We start from the raw sequence: 20,776 nt of genomic DNA, 5'->3' as shown, positions 1-20,776 counted from the left end.
ACTCTATTTGATCATGACTTGATTGCAACGAGATGCTTCTTTTTCTTTTCTAAAGAATCATTTTATTTATGTTTCACCATATTACTATATTAGCACAATAGTATACATAGAATTGAACATTGTAAAAGAGAAACCTCTCCCATTTCACGCAACATTGATACATACACTACACAATGGGAATGGATGTTTGTAGAAGCCATGGTGCAAGATAAACATCCCACCCGCCAATCACTCCCATTTGCACTGAGCTCGATGGGTGTGCCTAAAATCATATGTTAGCACCACACTCCCATCCATCCTCCTCAAAACAAACCTCTCCACCAACACATAACAAGCAAACTTCTTCCAACCACCACCACCACCTCCAAACTCTTCCACCCTCTCCACCTTCACATCCATTTCTTTCCCTTCAACCCACCCTCCCCTGACTTCTTCCCATCTCATTCTCTCTACAATTGCCAAGCTCAACCCTACACCTAACCCTCCTCCTCCCTCATGCTTAAGAGGCCTAAACCATCTCATCCCATCAACGACATGCGCATCTTCCTGCACGGCTTCTTCGCCATGGAGCCAGGCTAATTCCCTTCGCACGCTCGCATTCACCTCCACAAAATTTCCTTGGCTACCATCATTCTCGCACATGTGAACCTCTTCCCACAATTGCTCCATACTCATCTCATAGAACAAGGATTTTTTCATTTGATCTTTCAAACTACCCTCTTCCCCAAAGAACATGAAAGGACAATACCATTTGCCCACAACCATGCTTGAGGAGCGCTTGTTAGAGATTGGAAAATTGAAATCAGGAAGGCACATCCTTAGAGAAACATTGATGCCATGTGCCTCACCTAATTGGCAATCACGCGGTGTCGAAGTATAAACTCTCCATCCTTTTCTTCTCAAGAATTCTGGAGGAAAACCATCTTGAGCTACGGACTTTGCAGTGAAGTAGCCACTAAGACGACCACGAGGGACGATCTCCACTTGCTGATATATGTTCATGTGAGTTAGTGGCGGTGGTTTCACATCTCTTACATAGTTGCAAAAGCAACATGTCCCAATATCCTCCTCTCTTGAACATGTGCTTGCCTTCCTGCAAAATTAATCCATACATCATTCAGAAAAATTATCTCTCTCTAATATTGAGATCAAAATCGATCCTCGTTTGCCAATATTATTATTTTAATTTAATCTATTTTTAAATGGGTATTTAAAGAGGCTCTTAATTACTCATTGAAACTAGAAAAAAAATAACTTACATTTTAAAATAATGTATACTGCTTATGGAAAATATTTTTTGGGATGAGCATCGCATTTGAAGAATTATTATAGTCTAAAACTAAGATAACTTATAAAAATTGTTAACATCCTGGTCAAACCCACCCCTCCCCACCTTACCTAAAGAGATACACTTTGACCCCTTATATGAGTTATAAAGAAGGTAAAAGAATCAAGATAGGTTGCTTAATGAGATAACAAATATTTCGGAGTCAAAATCCGACTCAATCCTCTAAATTCTTGAAATATGTTAATAAAAAATAATAATTAGAAGATAACTTTTTTTTTTTAACGGTGCATTTGGGGTTCTCTGATTAATGTATTTTTGCAAGATTTCCATCTGCATAAATAAATAAATAATATAATTTAAAAAAGAAAAAGAAAAGAGGATGGGTTTAAATTTTTCTCAGCAAAATTACTCTATATTTTCTCGAAAGAGATACATGTTTCCACACCCTTTTGTTTGTCTTTTGGTTAGAACTATTTTACTTCCCGGACAAGTGGAAATGCTGGGAAAGTGGGTGAAAATATCATTTCTCTTTCAGGAAGTGTAACCATACATTTCTCATTAGAATTTTCTTTCGAGGTTGTATATGTTGGCAGCCAAGATCCCACCGCCAATAACATCCGCCAATCTACAACTGGCGGACACACGGAAATACCCAACAAGAAGGCAAGAATATACGTGGTTCACCACAATGGGCTACTCCACGGGTAAGGCAACACAAAAATTCATTATGTAGAACCAATAGTACAATGTCCCCTCCATCGGTAAAATCTACCAATAAAACCCTTCTCTCCAAGCTTCTATGCAACTTCGAAGCAACCCTCAAATTTCTACACCGAGTATGAGGAAAATCCCTTTGGAGAACTCTCCAATACAATGCTTCTCTCGCAATGAAGAAAACTCTAAGGAGAAGAACAATGGAAGAAGAAGATTACACATTGATAAACAAGAGGAGGAAAACCCCTTTTTGCTCCACCACAAAAAGCTTTCCAAGAGCCTAGAGAAAACTCCTCATTTTGCTTTAAACCATCTCTTCAAGAAGAACCTTGCTTTTGTGGAGCCCCCAACAGAAAAACCCCTCTGGCCTTGCCCTAGCTTTCTCCTCTCTCTACATTTTCCCTTCTTCTTCAAACCCTCTCTTGCATACTCCAAGAATGAAATAGAACCAGTGATTTTGTATCACCAACTCAAGAGTATAGGTCAAATGTTTCATATGGGGAAACTAGAGAAAGAAAAAAACAAAGAGATAGGAAAGAGATTTTAACAAAAAGAGGGTAACTTAGACTCGATATAAAGCAGTAAGAAGCCCTGGATAAGCTTAATAAAGCTAGATATATAAAGCTCAGGAGAAGGAAATTACCCTTGGTGTTTGCCGTCCGCCCTTATAACATAATATCGATTGGAAGACAAAGGCTGGTCCATTACAGGGATGAACAGCACCTTGTCCGAGTGAGTGTGTTGAGTTTTTCCTTGAGACTTGATGTATTTAACAGTCAGGATCTTGTTCTGAGGGAATGGGAGATCTCTAATTCTGTTATCTTTACAAGTTCCCCAACAACTTGTAGCTTCTGCTTCTGATTCTTCATAAAAAAGAACGAGATAACCAGAATTAGGACCTTCTGGAGGAGACATAACTGCAGCTTCAGGAGACTTCCTGTACAGTGAAAGAGGCCTCGTCACATACATTTTTTTCTCTCTCTCCTCTTAACAAACAAAAGTAACTCTAATCTTATATGTTTTTAAAGCTACCAAAATCAACTTATTCTAATCTTATATAGACAAACAAAGAAAATTGGGTCATGGTGTAGAAAACGGCTTTGATAATCTTGTGGATATTATATTTTTATACCTCAAGTCAATGGCATTGAAGTCTCTAATGAAGTTTCCTTTTGGCCAAGGAATGGAGAACGTATGACACGTTTGTTTCCATGATCTTTCATACTGATTTCCCAGAAAAAACCAAAGAAGAGTGATATGTCACATACACTCTCCAAGAAAGAACGCAAAACAAAAGGGCAATGATATTTTCACCCGTGCGCCCCCCTAATAAGGTGATTTCACGTCAAAAAGCGTTAAAATTGCCTGCTGTTCACGTTATCAAGGGGGGCGCATGCGTATTGCCGGGGGTGAAGATATCATCGCCCAAACAAAATTTCTTTGTAAAGGTAAATGCAGCCCAAAAAACATTATATACACAAGCTCTTCATAGCCTACTGGTTTTGTTATCAATTCTTTGGCATCTGGAATCATAGCTTACTTTGGTTGTCAAATTTACCTGTAAACAAATTTCGCCAAACTCTACACGGAAGATTAAAGAAAATATCAGTGTGTTTTTTGTTGCCACCGAGTCTTGCAAACCATGCTTGCCTTAGAAAGTGTTAAGCATTTAAGGGTGTATTTGAAATATGACGCAATTATAATCAAGGGCGATGATATTTTCACTCCCCCTGCATTACGCTACCCTTTCCTTGCTTCTCAAACCCAAGATCGTACACAAGAGAAACCCGAGAAAATCCGAAAGAAAACTCAAGAGGAACCCAAGAAAAAACCCTTTTCTTCCTTCTTCTTTTCTCTCTTTTTCTTTTTCTCCCTAAGGGTGGCCGTCACAGCCCAAGCCTCTCTCGCTCGTCCTCTCTTGCCGTCCTTCCCAAAAGAGAAACCCACTCTCTTTTGGTATTTAGGTTTTCCCCAAAACCTAAATTCAAATACCTTGAGGGCCCGTTTGGATACCTCATATATTTTATTTGGATTTGGAATTGAGTTTTGAATACAAAATGAATAGATCTGGCAGCTCATGTTGAGAGAGAGACACAGAGAGAGAGAGAGAGAGAGAGAGAGAGAGAGAGAGAGAGAGAGAGAGAGAGAGAGAGAGAGAGAGAGAGAGAGAGAGAGAGAGGAAGGGGGTACTTCCTATGGAAGGGAGAGGTTGAGGAGCAAAGAGGGTGAAGGAAACTTTTAGATCTGTGGATTTCCAATTTCTTATTTGCACAGCTTATTTGGAAATCTGGTTTTTTTCACTGTCAGTTGCTGAATTATTGGAAATCCAAGAATTTGATCGGGTCCAAATTACAATGCAAAAAGGGCTGCAGATGTGAGAAATCCAAATCAAAATCTTCTCTGCATCCAAACGGGTCCGTTTGGATACCTCCCATTTTGTATTTGGATTTGGACTTGAGTTTTGAATACAAATTGAATAGATCCGGCAGCTCATGTAGAGGGACAGAGAGGGAAGGGGGTAGTTCCTAGTGGAGGGGAGAAGTTGAGGAGCAAAGAGGGTGAAGGAAACTGCCAGATGTGGATTTCCAATTTCTTATTTCCACAGCAAATTTAGAAATCTGATTTTTTTTCATTGTCAGCTGCTGAATTAGAAATCCAAGAATTTGATCCTATCCAAATTACAATGCAAAAAAGGGCTGCAAATGTAAGAAATCCAATTCAAAATCTTCTCGGGCATCCCAACAGGCCCTAAGAGTTGTCTCTCATTTTCTTCTTTCCTGTCCTTCAACTCGGATCTTATGTCTCCCTTTGAACTCGGATATTGATCTTCATCTGACCTGAGATCTAAGAGGGTAATGCTATGAACAACCATAAGGTACAAGTGCAAGACTCCTTAGGCGTGCTAATCATCTTCTACTCTATTTGATCATGATTTGATTTCAATGGAACACTTCATTTTCTTTTCTGCAGAATCAGAATCATTTTATTTGTGTTTCACCCCACAAGTATATACACGGAATTGAACATTGTAAAAGAGAATTGAAATGATATCAGCACAACCATGTTTTGTTATGTAGGCAAGTCAGTCTTGTATTTTAGTATTTAAAGAGGTGTCAAAAGGTCATTACATTTCCCAGAAAGCTCTACAAGCCATTTAAAATAGAAAAGATACGCTAGGAATTTCCTATCCCTGAGCTTTGATCTTGTGCCTCCCTTTAAACTCAGGCTCTTGATCTTCATTTGACCTGAGATCTAAGAGGGTAGTGCTATGAACAACCATAAGGTGCAAGTGCAAAACTCCTTATATGTGCTAATTGCCTTCCACTCTATTTGATCATGACTTGATTGCAACGAGATGCTTCTTTTTCTTTTCTACAGAATCATTTTATTTATGTTTCACCATATTACTATATTAGCACAATAGAATACATAGAATTGAACATTGTAAAGGAGAAACCTCTCCCATTTCACAAACATTGATACATACACTACACAATGGGAATGGATGTTTGTAGAAGGCATGGCGCAAGATAAACATCCCACCCGCCAATCACTCCCATTTGCACTTAACTCGATGGGTGTGCCTAAAATCATATGTTAGCACCACACTCCCATCCATCCTCCTCAAAACAAACCTCTCCACCAACACATAGCAACCAAACTTCTTCCAACCACCGCCACCACCTCCAAACTCTTCCACCCTCTCCACCTTCACATCCATTTCATTCCCTTCAACCCACCCTCCCCTGACTTCTTCCCATCTCATTCTCTCTACAATTGCCAAGCTCAACCCTACACCTAACCCTCCTCCTCCCTCATGCTTAAGAGTCCTAAACCATCTCATCCCATCAACAACGACATGTGCATCTTCGTGCATGGTTTCTTCACCGTGGAGCCAGGCTACTTCCCTTCGCACGCCTGCATTCACAACCACGACATTTCCTGGGCTACCATCATTCTCGCACGTGTGAATCTCTTCCCACAATTGCTCCATACTCATCTCATAGAACAAGGATTTTTTTCATTTGATCTTTCAAACTACCCTCTTCCCCAATGAACATGAAAGGACAATACCATTTACCCACAAACATGCTTGAGGAGCGTTTGTCAGAGATTGGAAAATTGAAATCAGGAAGGCACATCCTTAGAGAAACATTGATGCCATGTGCCTCACCTAATTGGCAATCACGTGGTGTCGAAGTATAAACTGTCCATCCTTTTCTTCTCAAGAATTCTGGAGGAAAACCATCTTGAGCTACAGACTTTGCAATGAAGTAGCCACGCTGACGACGAGGGACGATCTCCACTTGCTGATATATGTTAATGTGAGTTAGTGGCAATGGTTTTACATCTCTTACATAGGTGGAAAAGCAACATGTCCCCATATCCTCCTCTCTTGAACTTGTGCTTGCCTTCCTGCAAAATCAATCCATACATCATTTAGAAAAATCATCTCTCTCTAATATTGAGATCCAAATTGTTCGTTGTTTGCCAGTCTATTATTTTAACTTAATATACTTTTAAATGGGTATTTAAAGAGGCTCTTAACTATCCATTGAAACTAGAAAGAAAATAACTTACAGTATTATGGAAAATATTTTTTGGGATGGGCATTTGAACAATAAATTATAGCCTAAAACCATGGTTTTAAATTTCGGCTGAAATCCGAGATTTCGGACCTAAATTTCAGATTTCGGTCAATTCCGAAATCAAAACCTACCGAAACCGAAATTTTGAAAACATGCCCTTTTTTATTTCTTTACAGAATTTCAGCTTCTTAAGCAAGCTATCTTGATTCTTTTACCTTCTTTGCAACTCATGTAAGAGGATTCTCAAAAATTAAATAATTAATAATAAAAAATAAAAAAAGTCTATAATGAAATGATGGGTACAAGAAGTGAGAATACTAAAAAAAAAATGGGTTTTTAATTTTTTCTCAGCAAAATTACTTTATATTTTTTTGAAAGAGAAATATGTTTCTACAGAATTTTCTTTCCCGGATATTTTTTGTTTGTCTTTTCTTTAGAACGATTTTATTTCCCGGATAAATGGAAATGCTGGGAAAGTAGGTGAAAATATCATCTCTCTTTCAGGAAGTGTAAACCACACATTTCTCATCAGAATATTCTTTCGAGGTTGTACAGAAAGAAAAAAAACAGAGAGAGAGAGAGAGAGAGGGTAAAGAGATTTTAACGAAAAGAGGGTAATTTAGAGTCAGTATTAAGTAGCAAGCAGCCTAGATATATAAAGCTGAGGAGAAGGAAATTACCCTTGGTGTTTGCCTTCCGCCCTTATAACATAATAGCGATTGGAAGACAAAGGCTGGTCCATTACAGGGATGAACACCACCTTGTCCGAGTAAGTGTGTTGACTCTTTCCTTCCGACGTGGTGTATCTAACGGTCAGGATCTTGTTCTGAGGGAAAGGAAGATCTCTAACTCTGTTATCTTTACAAGTTCCCCAACAACATGTAGCTTCTGCCTCTGATTCTTCATCAAAAAGAACGAGATAACCAGAATTAGGACCTTCGGGAGGAGACCAACCTGTAGCTTCAGGAGACTTCCTGTACAGTGAAAGAGGCCTCGTCACATACATTTTTTTACCAAACAAAAGTTTCTCCACCAAAATCAACTTATTCTAATCTGATATATAGACAAACAAAGAAGTCAATGGTATTGAAGTCTCCAATGAAGTTTTCTTTTGGCCAAGGAATTCACACTGATTTCCTAGAAAAAACCAAAAGAAGAGTGATATGTCACATACGCTCTCCAAGAAAGAACGCAAAACAAAAGGGCAATGATATTTTCACCCGTGCGCCCCCCTGATAAGGTGTTTTGACGTCAAAAAGCGTTAAAATTGCCTGCTGTTCACGTTATCAAGGGGGCGCATGCCTACTGTTGCCTGCTGTTCACGTTATAAAGGGGGCGCATGCCTACTGCGGGGGGTGAAGAGATCATCGCCCAAACAGAATTTCTTTGTAAAGATAATGTGTAGAAAAGGGCTTTGATATTCTTGTGGATATTATAGTTTTATAAGTCAAATCAATGGTATTGAGGTCACTAACGAAGTTTCCTCTTGGCCAATGGTTTGTTTCAATTATACTGATTTCCCAGTAAAAACCAAAAGAAGAGTGATATGTCACATACACTTTCCAGGAAAGAACGCAAAACAAATTTTCTTTGAAAAGGCAAATGCACCTCAAAAAATATAGAGAAAGCTCTACTGTATTTTGATGAGGGCACTCCTCACTTTATTAATAGTACCGTATGACCCGCACTATAGGATGATCCAAACCGTCCATTAGATGGGCCACAGCCTAAATAGGTTGTGCCTCATAAATCATTTCCCTAGCCCTCCGATCTGAATGTTAGAGGGTTGATCCTAACCCTCTATAGATCGGAGGATTAGGATCAACCTATGGAGATAATCTTTGGGGCACAAACTATTTAAGCTGTGGCTATCTAATGGACGGTTTGGATCATCTTATGCGGCGGGCCATACGGTACTATTAATAAAGTGAGGAGTGCCCTCATCAAAATTCAGTAGTGCTGATAACATTTCCCAAAATATAATATCGACGAGCTCTTTATAGCTTACTGGTTTTCTAATCAATTCTTTGGCATCTGAAATCTAGTTTACTTTGGTTGTCATATCTACCACCATATAGCTAGAGAAAAAAGGAATCTGTTTTCTTTTTAAGTGAGATTTACGCATCAGCGTTACTCTTCTACCATTAACCCCTTTGCTGATATCTAATATCTATCTCTATAAGAAATTATTTGAGGGTAAAATCGTAATCTACATATGAAAAGTACCGACCCGGGTTCCTTTCTATGACAATTACGAAAAAAAACTACCAATAAGAGGTAAAGACATATGGCAATGATGAAAGAACTACTTTATATTAGGCATGCAGGACACTTGCAAAATATTGATGGATTCCGGGCACCTGAAGAGGAACAACAATTATGGAAACCTCTATCGATTGGAGGGCTAGAAACAACCTATCAAAATGATTTTACGGGCACGACTGATTGATGTTGTGTTCCATCACATAGACGGTTTGGATAAACCTATAACCCACTATAGATATGAGGGTTCGGATCAACCTATGAAAATTATTTTTGGGGCACAACCTATGTAGGCAGTAGTGGCCCATCTAATGGACGGTTTGGATCATCCTATGGTACGGGCCATACCGTACATTTTAATAAAGTGAGGACTGCGATCAACAAAATATAGTGAGTAGTGCCATTATAAAATATGGTAGTGAGGACATTAGCACTATATGTAATTTGAAACCATAATTGTTACTTGGATGTTCCCACGCGGGACGGGTTCAACACAAATTTAGGTTGGGTTGGTTTAAGCTTTTTCGCAAATCGGGTTGGGTTAGGTTGGGAAAAATCAACCCGAACTGGAAATCGGGTCGGGTCGGGTTGGGCTGTCGGGCAACCTGATCCGACCCGAAACCCAAATTTGGGTTCCATCTGAAGAAGTTCTGTATATGTGTTTTTCTTTTTCAACATTGAAATAGTCTCCACAGTCCACAATGGACGGTTTGGATAATCCTATGGTGCGGGCCATACCGTACTTTAATAAAGTGAGGAGTGTGATCATCAAAAAATAGGGGTGCGGATAACATTTCCTTTTGTTAATTGTTAGTCCCTATTTGGTTTTGATTTTGAGAACCGATTGTGAGTTAAAAACTGATTATTGGTGACTCACTATTGGTTCTCAAAATCCAAAACAACCTGGCTTGAGTTGAGGTGGTCAACAATTGGTACCATATCAAATTGGGTCAACCCGACCCAACCCGACCCAACCCAATCCGAATTGGAAATCAGGTTGGGTCGGGTTGAGGAAATTGCAAATCGGGTTGGGTCGGGTTGGAAATCGGGAACTACTTTCCCTTATTCACTATGTGCAGGTCAAATTACAGAAAGTTTGATATTACAAATGCAGGACACCTATAAAAATATTGACGAATTCTGGGCACCTTAAGAGGAACAACAATTATGGAAACCTCTATAGATTGGAGGGCTACGATCAGCCTATGGAAATTATTTTACGGGCACAACCTATTTATGTTAAGTTCCATCACATGGGCGGTTTAGATCAACGTATGATGTGGTATGTACAATTCTTTGTTGGCCCGTGCATCGTACGGGGTTTTTTTGCTAGTGTACCTGTATACAAATTTCACCAAACTCTACACGGAAGATTAAAGAAAACATCAGTGTGTTTTTGTTGCCACCGAGTCTTGCAAACCATGCTTGCCTTAGAAAGTGTTAAGCATTTAAGAGTGTATTTGAAATATGACGCAATTATAATCAACTATAGTTTTAATGGAGCTCAAGCTCTCTAATCTCAAACTTTGATTTGACTAAAGACCCGGACGGCTTAGCTAAAGAGCCATCTAGAGTTCAGTTGTTATTATATAGATTAGAAGCCAAAAACCTTAAAAGAGTTCTCTCTCATTTTCTTCTTTCCTGTCATTCAACTCAGATCTTATGTCTCCCTTTGAACTCGGATATTGATCTTCTTCTGACCTGACATCTAAGAGGGTAATGCTATGAACAACCATAAGGTACAAGTGCAAGACTCCTTACGCGTGCTAATCTTCTACGCTATTTGATCATGATTTGATTTCAATGAAACACTTCATTTTCTTTTCTGCAGAATCAGAATCATTTTATTTAATTTGTGTTTCACCATATTAGCACACAAGAATAGACACGGAATTGAACATTGTAGAAGAGAAGGGAAATGATATCAGCACAACCATGTTTTGTTATGTACGCAACTCAATCTTGTAGTTTAGTATTTAAAGAGCTGTCAAAAGGTCATTACATTTCCCAAAAAGCTCCTACAAGCCATTTAAAATAGAAAAGATAAGTTAGGACCGTGCAATTATAAAAACATAATGGTGCAGATACCATTTCCCAAAGAGAAATCTCTGCCATTTCACACCACATTGATGCATACACTATACAATGGGAATGAATGTTTGCAGAAGGCATGGCGCAAGATAAACATCCCACCCGCTAATCACTCCCATTTGCACTTAACTCGATGGGTGTGCCTAAAATCATATGTTATCACCACACTCCCATCCATCCTCCTCAAAACAAATCTCTCCACCTACACATAACAGCCAAACTTCTTCCAACCACCACCACCACCACCACCTCCAAACTCTTCCACCCTCTCCACCTTCACATTCATTTATTTCCCTTCAACCCACCCTTCCCTGACCTCCTCCCATCTCATTCTCTCTACAATTGACAAGCTCAACCCTACACCCAACCCTCCTCCTCCCTCATGCTTAAGAGGCCTAAACCATCTCATCTCATCAACGACACATGCATCTTCCTGCACCCTTTCTTTGCCATAGAGCAATGCAACTTCCCTTCGCACGCTTGCATTCACCACCACGACATTTCCTTGGCTACGGTCATTCTCGCACGTGTTAATCTCTTCCCACAATTGCTCCATACTCATCTCACAGTACAAGGATTTTTTTTTCATTTAATCTTTCAAATTATCACCCTCTTCCCCAATGAACATGAAAGGACAATACCATTTACCCAAAACCTTTCTTGATGAGCACTTGTTAGAGATTGGAAAATTGAATTCAGGAAGGCGCATCCGTAGAGAAACATCGATACCATGTGCCTCACCTAATTGCAAATTTGCAAATCATCTGGTGTCGAAGTATAAACTTTCCATCCTTTTGTCCTAAAGAAATCCAGAGGAAACCCATCTTGAGCTATGGACTTTCCAGTGAAGTAGCCACTATCACTACCACGATGAGGGATGATCTCTACTTGCTGATATATGTTAATGTAATTTAGGGGCACTGGTTTTACATCACCTATGTAGTTGCAAAAGCAACATGTATCTAGATCCTCTTCCCTTGAACATGTGCATGCCTTCCAGCAAAATCAATCCATACATCATTTTTTTAAAAATCATCTCTTGCTAATCAGTATTTGCATATAAAATTATTTGCAAACAATTTTACAGGCATTTAAAGAGGTTCTTAATTACTCATGAAACTAGAAACAAAGTAACATATTTTAACTACTAAAAAAAAAGCAGCTTGAATTTAAGTAACTATGGTTAAAAGCTAATTCTATATGTATAGTACTTATGGAAAATATTTTTTGGGATGGGTATATGAATAATAAATTATAGTCTAGAACTAAGATAGCCTACAAAATGGGGGAATGATATCCCCCCACCCCCTTTAACGATTTCCGTGAGAATGGTTCACTACTTGAGGATAAATTCATCCCCTTTAACGTTTTTTCTTACCTTTGAAAGTTAACACATAATGTTAAAGGGGGGAATTTTATCAGTCAAAGTGGGGGAAAAATATCATTCCCCTACAAAAATTGTTAACATCCCAGCTTACCTAAAAAGGAGCATTTTGACTACGTACAAAATTTATAAAAAAGAATCAAGATATCTTACTTAATGAGATGGCTAGTCTTTCCAAGCATTCTTTTGAAGCTGGAATGGAGTGCTTTCATCAAATGATACATGTGGGCTGAGCCATTCCCACCCCAAGTGGTGGCCCAATTCGGCCTGGCCTGGTCGAGTGATGCAAGAGCTTCCCCTGGGAATCTCTACACTGGCGCATTGTTGGCTCATTGGCTTGGGTAGTTTAGTTCCCATTTGCTTTAGTTGTGTTTTACTTGTATTGTAGGGTATCCCAAGTCATTTTCTCATTGTTCTCTGTCCTCTTTTGGTCTTTTTCTTACGCTACTCTAGGGATAGTTTGGTTATTTCTAGCATTTATCTCTGAGTTTTTTGTCATTTTGATAAAATAAGGGTAAATAGATCATTTTACAATTGTAAATAGATTTTGGAATAAAAATTGAGGAGTTGTTCTTTAGTTTGTCTCATTTGAGAGGGAAACCTCTTGCAAATAATTAGGGTTTCATTGTCGATTTTCTTTCAAAGAAGATTTTAAGCTTGATTACAAGCAGATCTTTCTTGTTTCTTTTTCTCCACACCTAAAAGCTTGGTTTGAACTCATTTAGGAAGAACTAAGAAGATTTGAACGGTGTAAAGCTGTCCAGTTCTACACACAAAGCTGGAGATTTTGACGAATCCGTGACTCTTGGTGGCAATTCTCTATTGAAATCTCGTCTCTGTTAGCGATTTTCACAAATTCCCCTAACCGGTGCAAAAACTCCATGAGAAACAATCGGATCTTGTAAATTCCTAGAGTTTACTTGAACTGAGTTATTTGAAAATATCTTTAAAGTTGTAATGGCAAGGATGATTCCTACCTTCAGATCCAAGGTTTTCATTAAAACAAGGAAAGTTAGAGTCTATTCATCTGTTAATAACTTGAGGTATTTTGATTCTCTCTTACGAAATTAATGCCTTAAATTCAAAGGAATTAGATCAGCTCTGTGATGAATCACTTTGGACCTCCTTTATTTTCTCTGCATTGTGCTTTGAATGCCTAAGGTGCTGCATTAAACATACAAGAATTAATCTGGTTTGATAGTTCAGAGCATTGACAATGGGCTTACAGACTCATCACCTTATACTTTAGCCTGCTTGCTGTTTGTATAACAAAGGCATTTTCATAAGTTGCCATATCACATAGTTTTCAATTTTAGGAGAAAATTCTATATTTTTTGGGGATTAGAGTTGGAGTATTGATGATGCCAAAATCCGTATCTGTGCTCGCACAGCTGGTAGAGACTTGCCGCTGTAAAACTAGAGTCACAGAAAATGATGTCAGGGGTTCCGGAGCTTGGCCCCGAGTGACCACTTCAACGCTCAAGTCAGATTCCCGCATCTTCAAATAATAAATCAACAAGATAAAGAGAATGGAGACAGGATCACCGAGGTTTGGGTTTACTTTCCTTTGGGTTGGGAGTGGTTGCTAGCAATGGAGAGTGAAGGAGGGTTTCACGTTGGAGAAGAAGGTGGCTTACTGGTTCCTTATCCAGCAAGTTTGAGAGTGGGATAATTATCGAACCCCTCTTCTGTACGTGAACCTCCTTTTTACACTGAATGTTGGAATCACATTCCCGGGTGAGCTCCACATGGTGTAGCTTGATTCGGAGTAATGTTGGTGTTGAAAAATTGAGGGTACTGTTGTTGATAGAAAACAGAAACTTGTTGCTTCAAGGCGTGATATCACTTTCCTTAAGACAAGATTCGCCTCCACTAGTAGTGTGCAAAGGGGATCCGCGAATTGCCTCCAAGATACAATGAAGCCTAGTAGGGAAGCCCTACTAATGTTTGATGACGCGTAGCACTAGCGGAATCAAACCCGAAATGCCCTTCCGAAATTTCAAGCCTTAGAGAAATTTCTAGATAATATTTCTGCAGAAAAACAGTATCTAGAACAGTAAACAAAAGAAAAATAGTATGTAGAAATACTTGGGGATTTTGTAGGAGTGTACAAGAGAGTGTAAAGTCTGTCAGAATTTCCAATTCGTTTTTTTTATATGAAATGACCGAATTTTGCACATTTTGTAGACCACCTGGTGTCTTTTCAGTGTGAAAAACACCTCTATAGGGCACATTTCCAGAATGTTTGAAATCTGACCGTTAGATCGCACCCATTGATATTGAACGGTCCTGATCGATCCTAGATGTGACTGTTGATTTGAGTAAAACCTCTCTCCAACCCAGTCATCGTTAGATCAACCATCTATGGTGTGGATCGCACCCCCTTGGCACTTGGCCGAAGGGACACAACCCATTTGATCACACCCTTTGACCGTTGGAGTTATGAGCCCGTTGGGCCAACCATTAGGCCCGAACCGAAGCCCAACCCAACCGTTCGGCTTGATGGGCCTATGAACCATTTGACCCACCCATTCAACCGGTCCACCTTCATCTTGATCCAACGGTGCAGATCAAATCTGAAAAAATTAAAGGCTCCAATCGCTCCTCGCGATAGAAATCCTGAAGAACCGAAGAAGACCCCGAACACAGATAATAGCTTCCAATACTACTAGACATAGAACCGGAGGACATGTACATGATGGCAAAAGTTAGCAAATTAGAGTAGGCATGAGAACACACATCCAAAAAGAGACAGGTACATGGTAGTATAGATGATTTTCTCATCTTAACAATTTAAAGACAAAAGTATTATGACTTCAAAGAATAGAGCCTCAAATCACAATCGACACATCTAAGATGGCCCAAGAAAACTCAAATAAATGTTCGACACTTAGAGGCTTTTAATCAAACAGATTATGGACATACATAAAGCACACACCAATCATTTGTTGTTTTCCAAGACCAAAACGGAATCAAGACCATCAGAAATGAAAGAAACAGAAAGAGAAATAGAGAGTACCAAGAATGAAATGAAGGAAGAGATTGGGAGAATTACTAGAAATTGGAGCCTTGTAAGTTCAAGCTTTTGCTCCTCCTTTCTTCTTCTTCTTCTGAATTGGGCAAAGACGGCGGATCGGGGCGAAATTGCCAGAGATGATGACGAATCGAATTTGGGGCGTAGATCAACGGAGAGTGGAATCGTGGCTGCAAATGGAAGAAAACCCAAGTGGGTTTGATGGGTAAAAGAAAATGGTAGTAGGGTCGGTGGCCGGAGCAAATGGCTGGCAAGAACGAGGCCGAAGAAGACAACCCCCAACCTCTCTCTCTCTCTCTCTCTGTTTTCCCCCTTTTTTTTTTTTAGACGAAAAGGAGAAGGGGTTTAAGGGTTATGGACTTGGGTTTTCGAAGTGTGTTTGGGGTGGAAATGGGTTTCAGTTTTGGAGGTGGGGGTTGGAGAAGATGAGGGTGGAAGAGGGTTTTCGAAATGGGTTTGGGGTGGTCGGTGGTGGTGGCTAGTGGTGGTGCGGTGGAGATGGGTTTTGGGTTTCGGGTTTGGGGTGGAGATGGTGGTGGGTATGGGTTTTGGGTTTTGGGTTTTGGGTTTGGGGTTGAGGATGGTGGCTGGTGCGGTGGAGATGGGTTTTGAGGTGTGGTGGTGATTGGGTGGTGCGGTTTTGGAGGTGGCAGCTGGAGATGGTGGCTGGTGCGGTGGAGATGGGTTTTGAGGGGTGGTGGTGATTGGGTGGTGCGGTTTTGGAGGTGGCGGTTGGAGATGGTGGCTGGTGCGGTGGAGATGATGGAGGGGCGAGGTCGGAGCTCCAATGAAGATGAGGGTGGCGATGATCGAATCGGCGGCTCTCTCCCTCTGCTACTCTTCTTCTTCTTTTTTTAAAGAAAAACCCCCTCCTGCCCACAATGAGGCCCTGCCCCTTTTCTTTTCTTCTTTTTTTTAGCCCTAATCGACCTTCTTTTAAGGGGAAATGGCATTTTTGCCCCTACTCCTTTTATCTTTTGAAATGGTATCAGCACTACCATATTTTAAGCCCTCTCGTCTTGCCTAACTAGCACCACTATGTCTCGATATTCGCACAATCTCAGCTTGTCTTTTCTCAACTTCTTTGTCCATTTACTTTGAAAATTTGCAGAGACACACTCAGAAACAACAAGCATTCACAGGGCGCACAATTAAGCCTCGGAACTCGGAAATTTAGGGAAATCATTTGGGCTTGCAAAGGTTTCGACAATAATCTGCAAATGAAGATTTGTCGGGGTCTTTTGCATTTTGGGTTCGGCTCTTCCATTTTTAAAGTTGAAGTGCGGCTTTAGGACATCAGGGAATTGTTTTTGAGATCCAAGGGTTTAGGAACTTTAGTCGATTTCAGGATTTATTCAATTTTTGGGAAATTTGGATCAGGTCAAAATGGGGTGTCTATAATTGGTTTTACATCTTTTATGCAGCTGAAAATCAAGCAACATGTCTCTATATCCTCTTCTGTTGAGCATGTGCTTACCTTCCTGCAAAATCAATCCATACATCATTCAGAAAAATTATCTCTTTATAATATTATGTGCTTCTATGGATGATACCAAATTGGTCCTTGTTTGCCTATATTATTATTTTAATTTAATCTTATTTTTAAAGAGGATATTAAAATGAGATTAAATTATTTTAATAACTATTAATTACATTTAAATTCAAAATTATTTTTATACATATTTTATTTATGTCTCGGTTTATACCTATGCATACTAGAGAATTTATAAGACGGGTGGCCGTGAAAACACGTGAAGTCTAAAAAAGTAGGTACGGCCCACTTTTTTTGATGATCCAAACCGTTCATCTATTTGGGCACAACATAAATAGGTTGTGTCCAAAAAATCATTTCCATAGGACGATCCTAACCCTCCGATCTGAACTAATATGAATATGGAGATTTCCAAAAATCATTTAAGGAATCTTTTACAAATCGGAGGGTTAGGATCGTCCTATGGAAATGAGTTTTTGGGCACAACCTATTTACGTTGTGCCCAAATAGATGAACGGTTTGGATCATAAATAAAAGTGGGCCGTACCTACTTTTTTTAGACTTCACGTGTTTTCACGGCCACCCAATTCTCATGCATACTATATGTATAGTTTGAGCTGTATTATTCCTATGCATACTCATCTGGCCCCTTAAAACTATAATATGGGCCACATTAAAGGCCCACATCAGTGAAGTATGCGAGGTTATAAGGGGCAACGTTTCAAACCATATAAATTTCATGAGTTAATTATCGCATAGTTTTCAATTTTAGGAGAAAACCCTATATTTTTTGGGTATTATAGTTGGGGTATTATATAAGGTATTGGTTGTAGATTGATTATGTAACTTTTTAAAAGTTTTTGCCCATGAATGTAGGCAGTATTGTTGAATCACGTAAATTTATCAACAGTTTTGTCATCTTATAATATATCATATTTTGCACGAGAAAACATTACATATTCTATTATTTATTTATGTTTCCTAACCACCGTATATAGGTTAGGAAACATAAATAAATAATAGAATATGTAATGTTTTCTAGTGCAAAATATGATATATTATAAGATGAGATTTTATATGGTATGTGGCCTTGTATTCCGGTATTTTCAAAAAGTAGTAGTGTACGGCAAACTTCATATCCAAATAGCTTGTGTCCCAAAAGTCATTCCATAGGATGAATCCTAATGCTCCGATCTATAGACGGACTGCACATCATACATCATGGAAACCTTTATAGTTCGGTGGGTTATGATCATCCTCTAGAAATGATTTTCGAGGCACAACCTTTTTACATTGTGGTTCAACAAATGAACAGTTTGATCGCACAATACCTTTTGAAAAATACTGGACTATACGGCCACCCACCATATGAAATCTCTAAAATAGGAATGCACCGCCCAGAAGACTTATTGGATGGATGCCATCCAATCACCTGGCCAAACCCCAAGGTTGCAAAGGTCAAATGATTCACATGAAAAACCAGTGTTTAAAAATGCGGATGCTGCCGAAGAAAATCCTAATGAATTTGGCACTGCGTGGCAGAGCACTCGATTTCCGTGGCTAAGTACTCGGTTGACGCGTTCATAATTTGGGAGAGTCAAAGGAATTTTTATTGACTCTGTGTGGCAAAACGCGAAATGCGGATGAGGTGCAACACGAAATGTGACCAAGGTAAAAGAGAGTCGATTCGGGAGAGTAGACGCGGATGCTGGGGAGTTTTAAAACTATGTGAAAAACTAGTGAAAAAAAACACATAAGAGATGACAAAGAGGTTTTAACAAAAGAGTGTAGGGTAGAATCAACCTAAAGCAGTAAGCAGCCATTGATATTTAAAGCTCGAGAGAAGGAAATTACCCCATGTGTTTGCCTTGTGCCCTTTTAACATAATATCGATTGGAAGACAAGGATTGGTCCATCACAGGGACGAACAGCACCTTGTCCCGGTCAGTGTGTTGATGAGGGCCGTTTCGATTATACGAGGTAGTGGTGTATGTAACGGTTAGGAACTTGTCTTAGGGAAAGGGAGGTCTATAACTCTGCTATCTTTACAAGTTGATCCCCAACAACACGTAGCTTCTGCCTCTGCTTCTTCATCACAAAGAACAAGATAACCAGAATTTGGACCTTCGGGAGGTGACATACCTGCAGCTTCAGGAGACTTCCTGTACAATGAAAGAGGCCTCGTCACATACATTTTTCTCTCCTCTAAGTTTCTCGAGCGAACATCAACTTCTTCTATATTTATGGATCAATGTTACTGAGGTTTCAAATAATGAAATTTCACTTTCTCGTGGATATTATATATTTATGGGTCGATGTTATTGAGGTCCCAAATGAGGTTTCCCCTTGGCCAAGGAATAAGGTGGTATGACACGTAAGGTTCCATTATCTTTCGTACTACTTTCCGAGAAACAACGAAAATAAGGGTAAAATGTCACATAAGCTTTCCCAAAAACAAATGGGAAATGATATCAGCACGACCATGCCTTAATAACTGGACAAATGCATCTTGTCTTTTCCATTTTAATTGGTTTGGATCGAGATGTTTCTTTCTGCTTCGAAGGCGCCGTATGGTTCGGTGGCATATTCTTTGGTTTCAATAAAAACAATTTATCTATTCGACCTTGTTATAAAGGCTTCAAATTTAAAACCCATCCCCATCGGACGGTTCTAACCCTCCAATTTATGACTCTTAAATAAGCAATAAAAAAGAGTAATGATAGTGTTGAGAAAATCCGCCGGGCAATCCCATCCGATCGTGCACAAATATAACGGAAAAGTAAAATAAACAAGCCATAAGATGAACACCAAGATTTTACGTGGTTCGGCAAAGCCTACTCCACGGGCGAGAAACACGATCTTCCACTATGAGAAAACAATATACAATGATTACAATGGATTAATCTCAAACCCACAAACCCGCAACCCTTTCCTTGCTTCTCACACCCAAGACCGTACACAAGATATAACACGAGAGATAAACCCGAAATAGAACCTAAGAGAAAATCCCGAGATGACAATCATCTTCTCCCTTTCTCTCTCCTTTGGCATCCGACACACCAAAGACGTCTTGCTTCGCCGCAACCCAAGAGAACAACATTTCTCTTTTTATAGTTTAGTTTTTTCCCCAAAGGCTATTTTTTCCTTTACCTTCCCACCCAAGCAACCACCGTGGGTGGGAAATAAGGCAACTTTCCCAACAGATAGACTGAAGGGCTCCCATGAAAAAAACCCAGCTACAAGGGCACCCCTATTGGTCCATCTCCACAAAGTGCATTTATTGCTATTTTAATTTAATATTTACCAGAAGCATTTTATAATTTTCTATGCCCACTTTATTGAGATGGACCAAAAGGGGTGCCCTTGTAGTTAGTTTTTGCAAGGGCTCCCTTCAGTCTATCATTCCTTAAAAAAATAAAGAAACAACTATGCATTCACAGCTACAAAATGGTCCAATATGAGTGAATTTTGATAAGTGGTGCACCTTTGGTAAGGTTGGGTAGGCCCTACTTGTACTTCGCCCTTGAAGGTCTCACTTATTATGTCCCACTGTGAAATCCTGTAAGCTGTGGTGGTGCCACGCGGCAGCCCCTCTCCATCCCGTATAATACAGAGGTTTCCAAGAGTTAGAGAATTCAAAACGAAACTCCCTTCCCAATATTAATGTATATCCACTATAACAAGCCCTTATCTTCTATAATTGGAGATTTACTAATACGGATCACTGCTGACGTGGCACCAAAGAAATTCAAAGGGAAAACGATTTGGATCCTATAAATTTATTAATTAATTCTCGCGTAATGGCCTTCTAAAATCGTGTCTTTTCCCCTCCCACTTAACCCATATTCGTTGCCTTTACGATGTTAACGCTAAGAAGAAATGGTGTGTACGATAAATGACATGTGTTTTTTATTAGGGAAAT

At 39.5% G+C, this 20,776-nt stretch overlaps 1 protein-coding gene and 2 pseudogenes across 2 annotated transcripts; all 3 read right to left on the bottom strand.

Annotated features, from left to right (window-relative positions):
• Positions 1 to 36: 36 nt before the first annotated feature.
• On the bottom strand, positions 37 to 3,082 carry LOC143878236 (uncharacterized). The gene is made up of 2 exons (XM_077380540.1): positions 2,646 to 3,082; positions 37 to 1,093 (listed from the first exon to the last, which is right to left on the bottom strand). Exons 1-2 carry the CDS (start codon positions 2,969 to 2,971, stop codon positions 229 to 231), a joined length of 1,191 nt encoding a protein of 396 aa, XP_077236655.1. The 5' UTR covers positions 2,972 to 3,082; the 3' UTR covers positions 37 to 228.
• A 2,221-nt stretch (positions 3,083 to 5,303) lies between these two features.
• Positions 5,304 to 7,966, bottom strand: LOC143879292 (uncharacterized; annotated as a pseudogene). The gene is made up of 2 exons (XR_013251187.1): positions 7,272 to 7,966; positions 5,304 to 6,418 (listed from the first exon to the last, which is right to left on the bottom strand). The product of XR_013251187.1 is annotated as an uncharacterized LOC143879292 (transcript).
• A 3,048-nt stretch (positions 7,967 to 11,014) lies between these two features.
• LOC143878133 (uncharacterized) lies at positions 11,015 to 19,048 on the bottom strand (annotated as a pseudogene).
• Positions 19,049 to 20,776: the final 1,728 nt, after the last annotated feature.

The sequence above is a fragment of the Tasmannia lanceolata genome, unplaced genomic scaffold (genome assembly GCF_043159265.1).
Source record: "Tasmannia lanceolata isolate RefF3 unplaced genomic scaffold, GAP_Taslan_0.1 ptg000006l, whole genome shotgun sequence".
NCBI lineage: Eukaryota > Viridiplantae > Streptophyta > Magnoliopsida > Canellales > Winteraceae > Tasmannia > Tasmannia lanceolata.
This window is presented reverse-complemented; position numbering and strand designations above follow the sequence as displayed.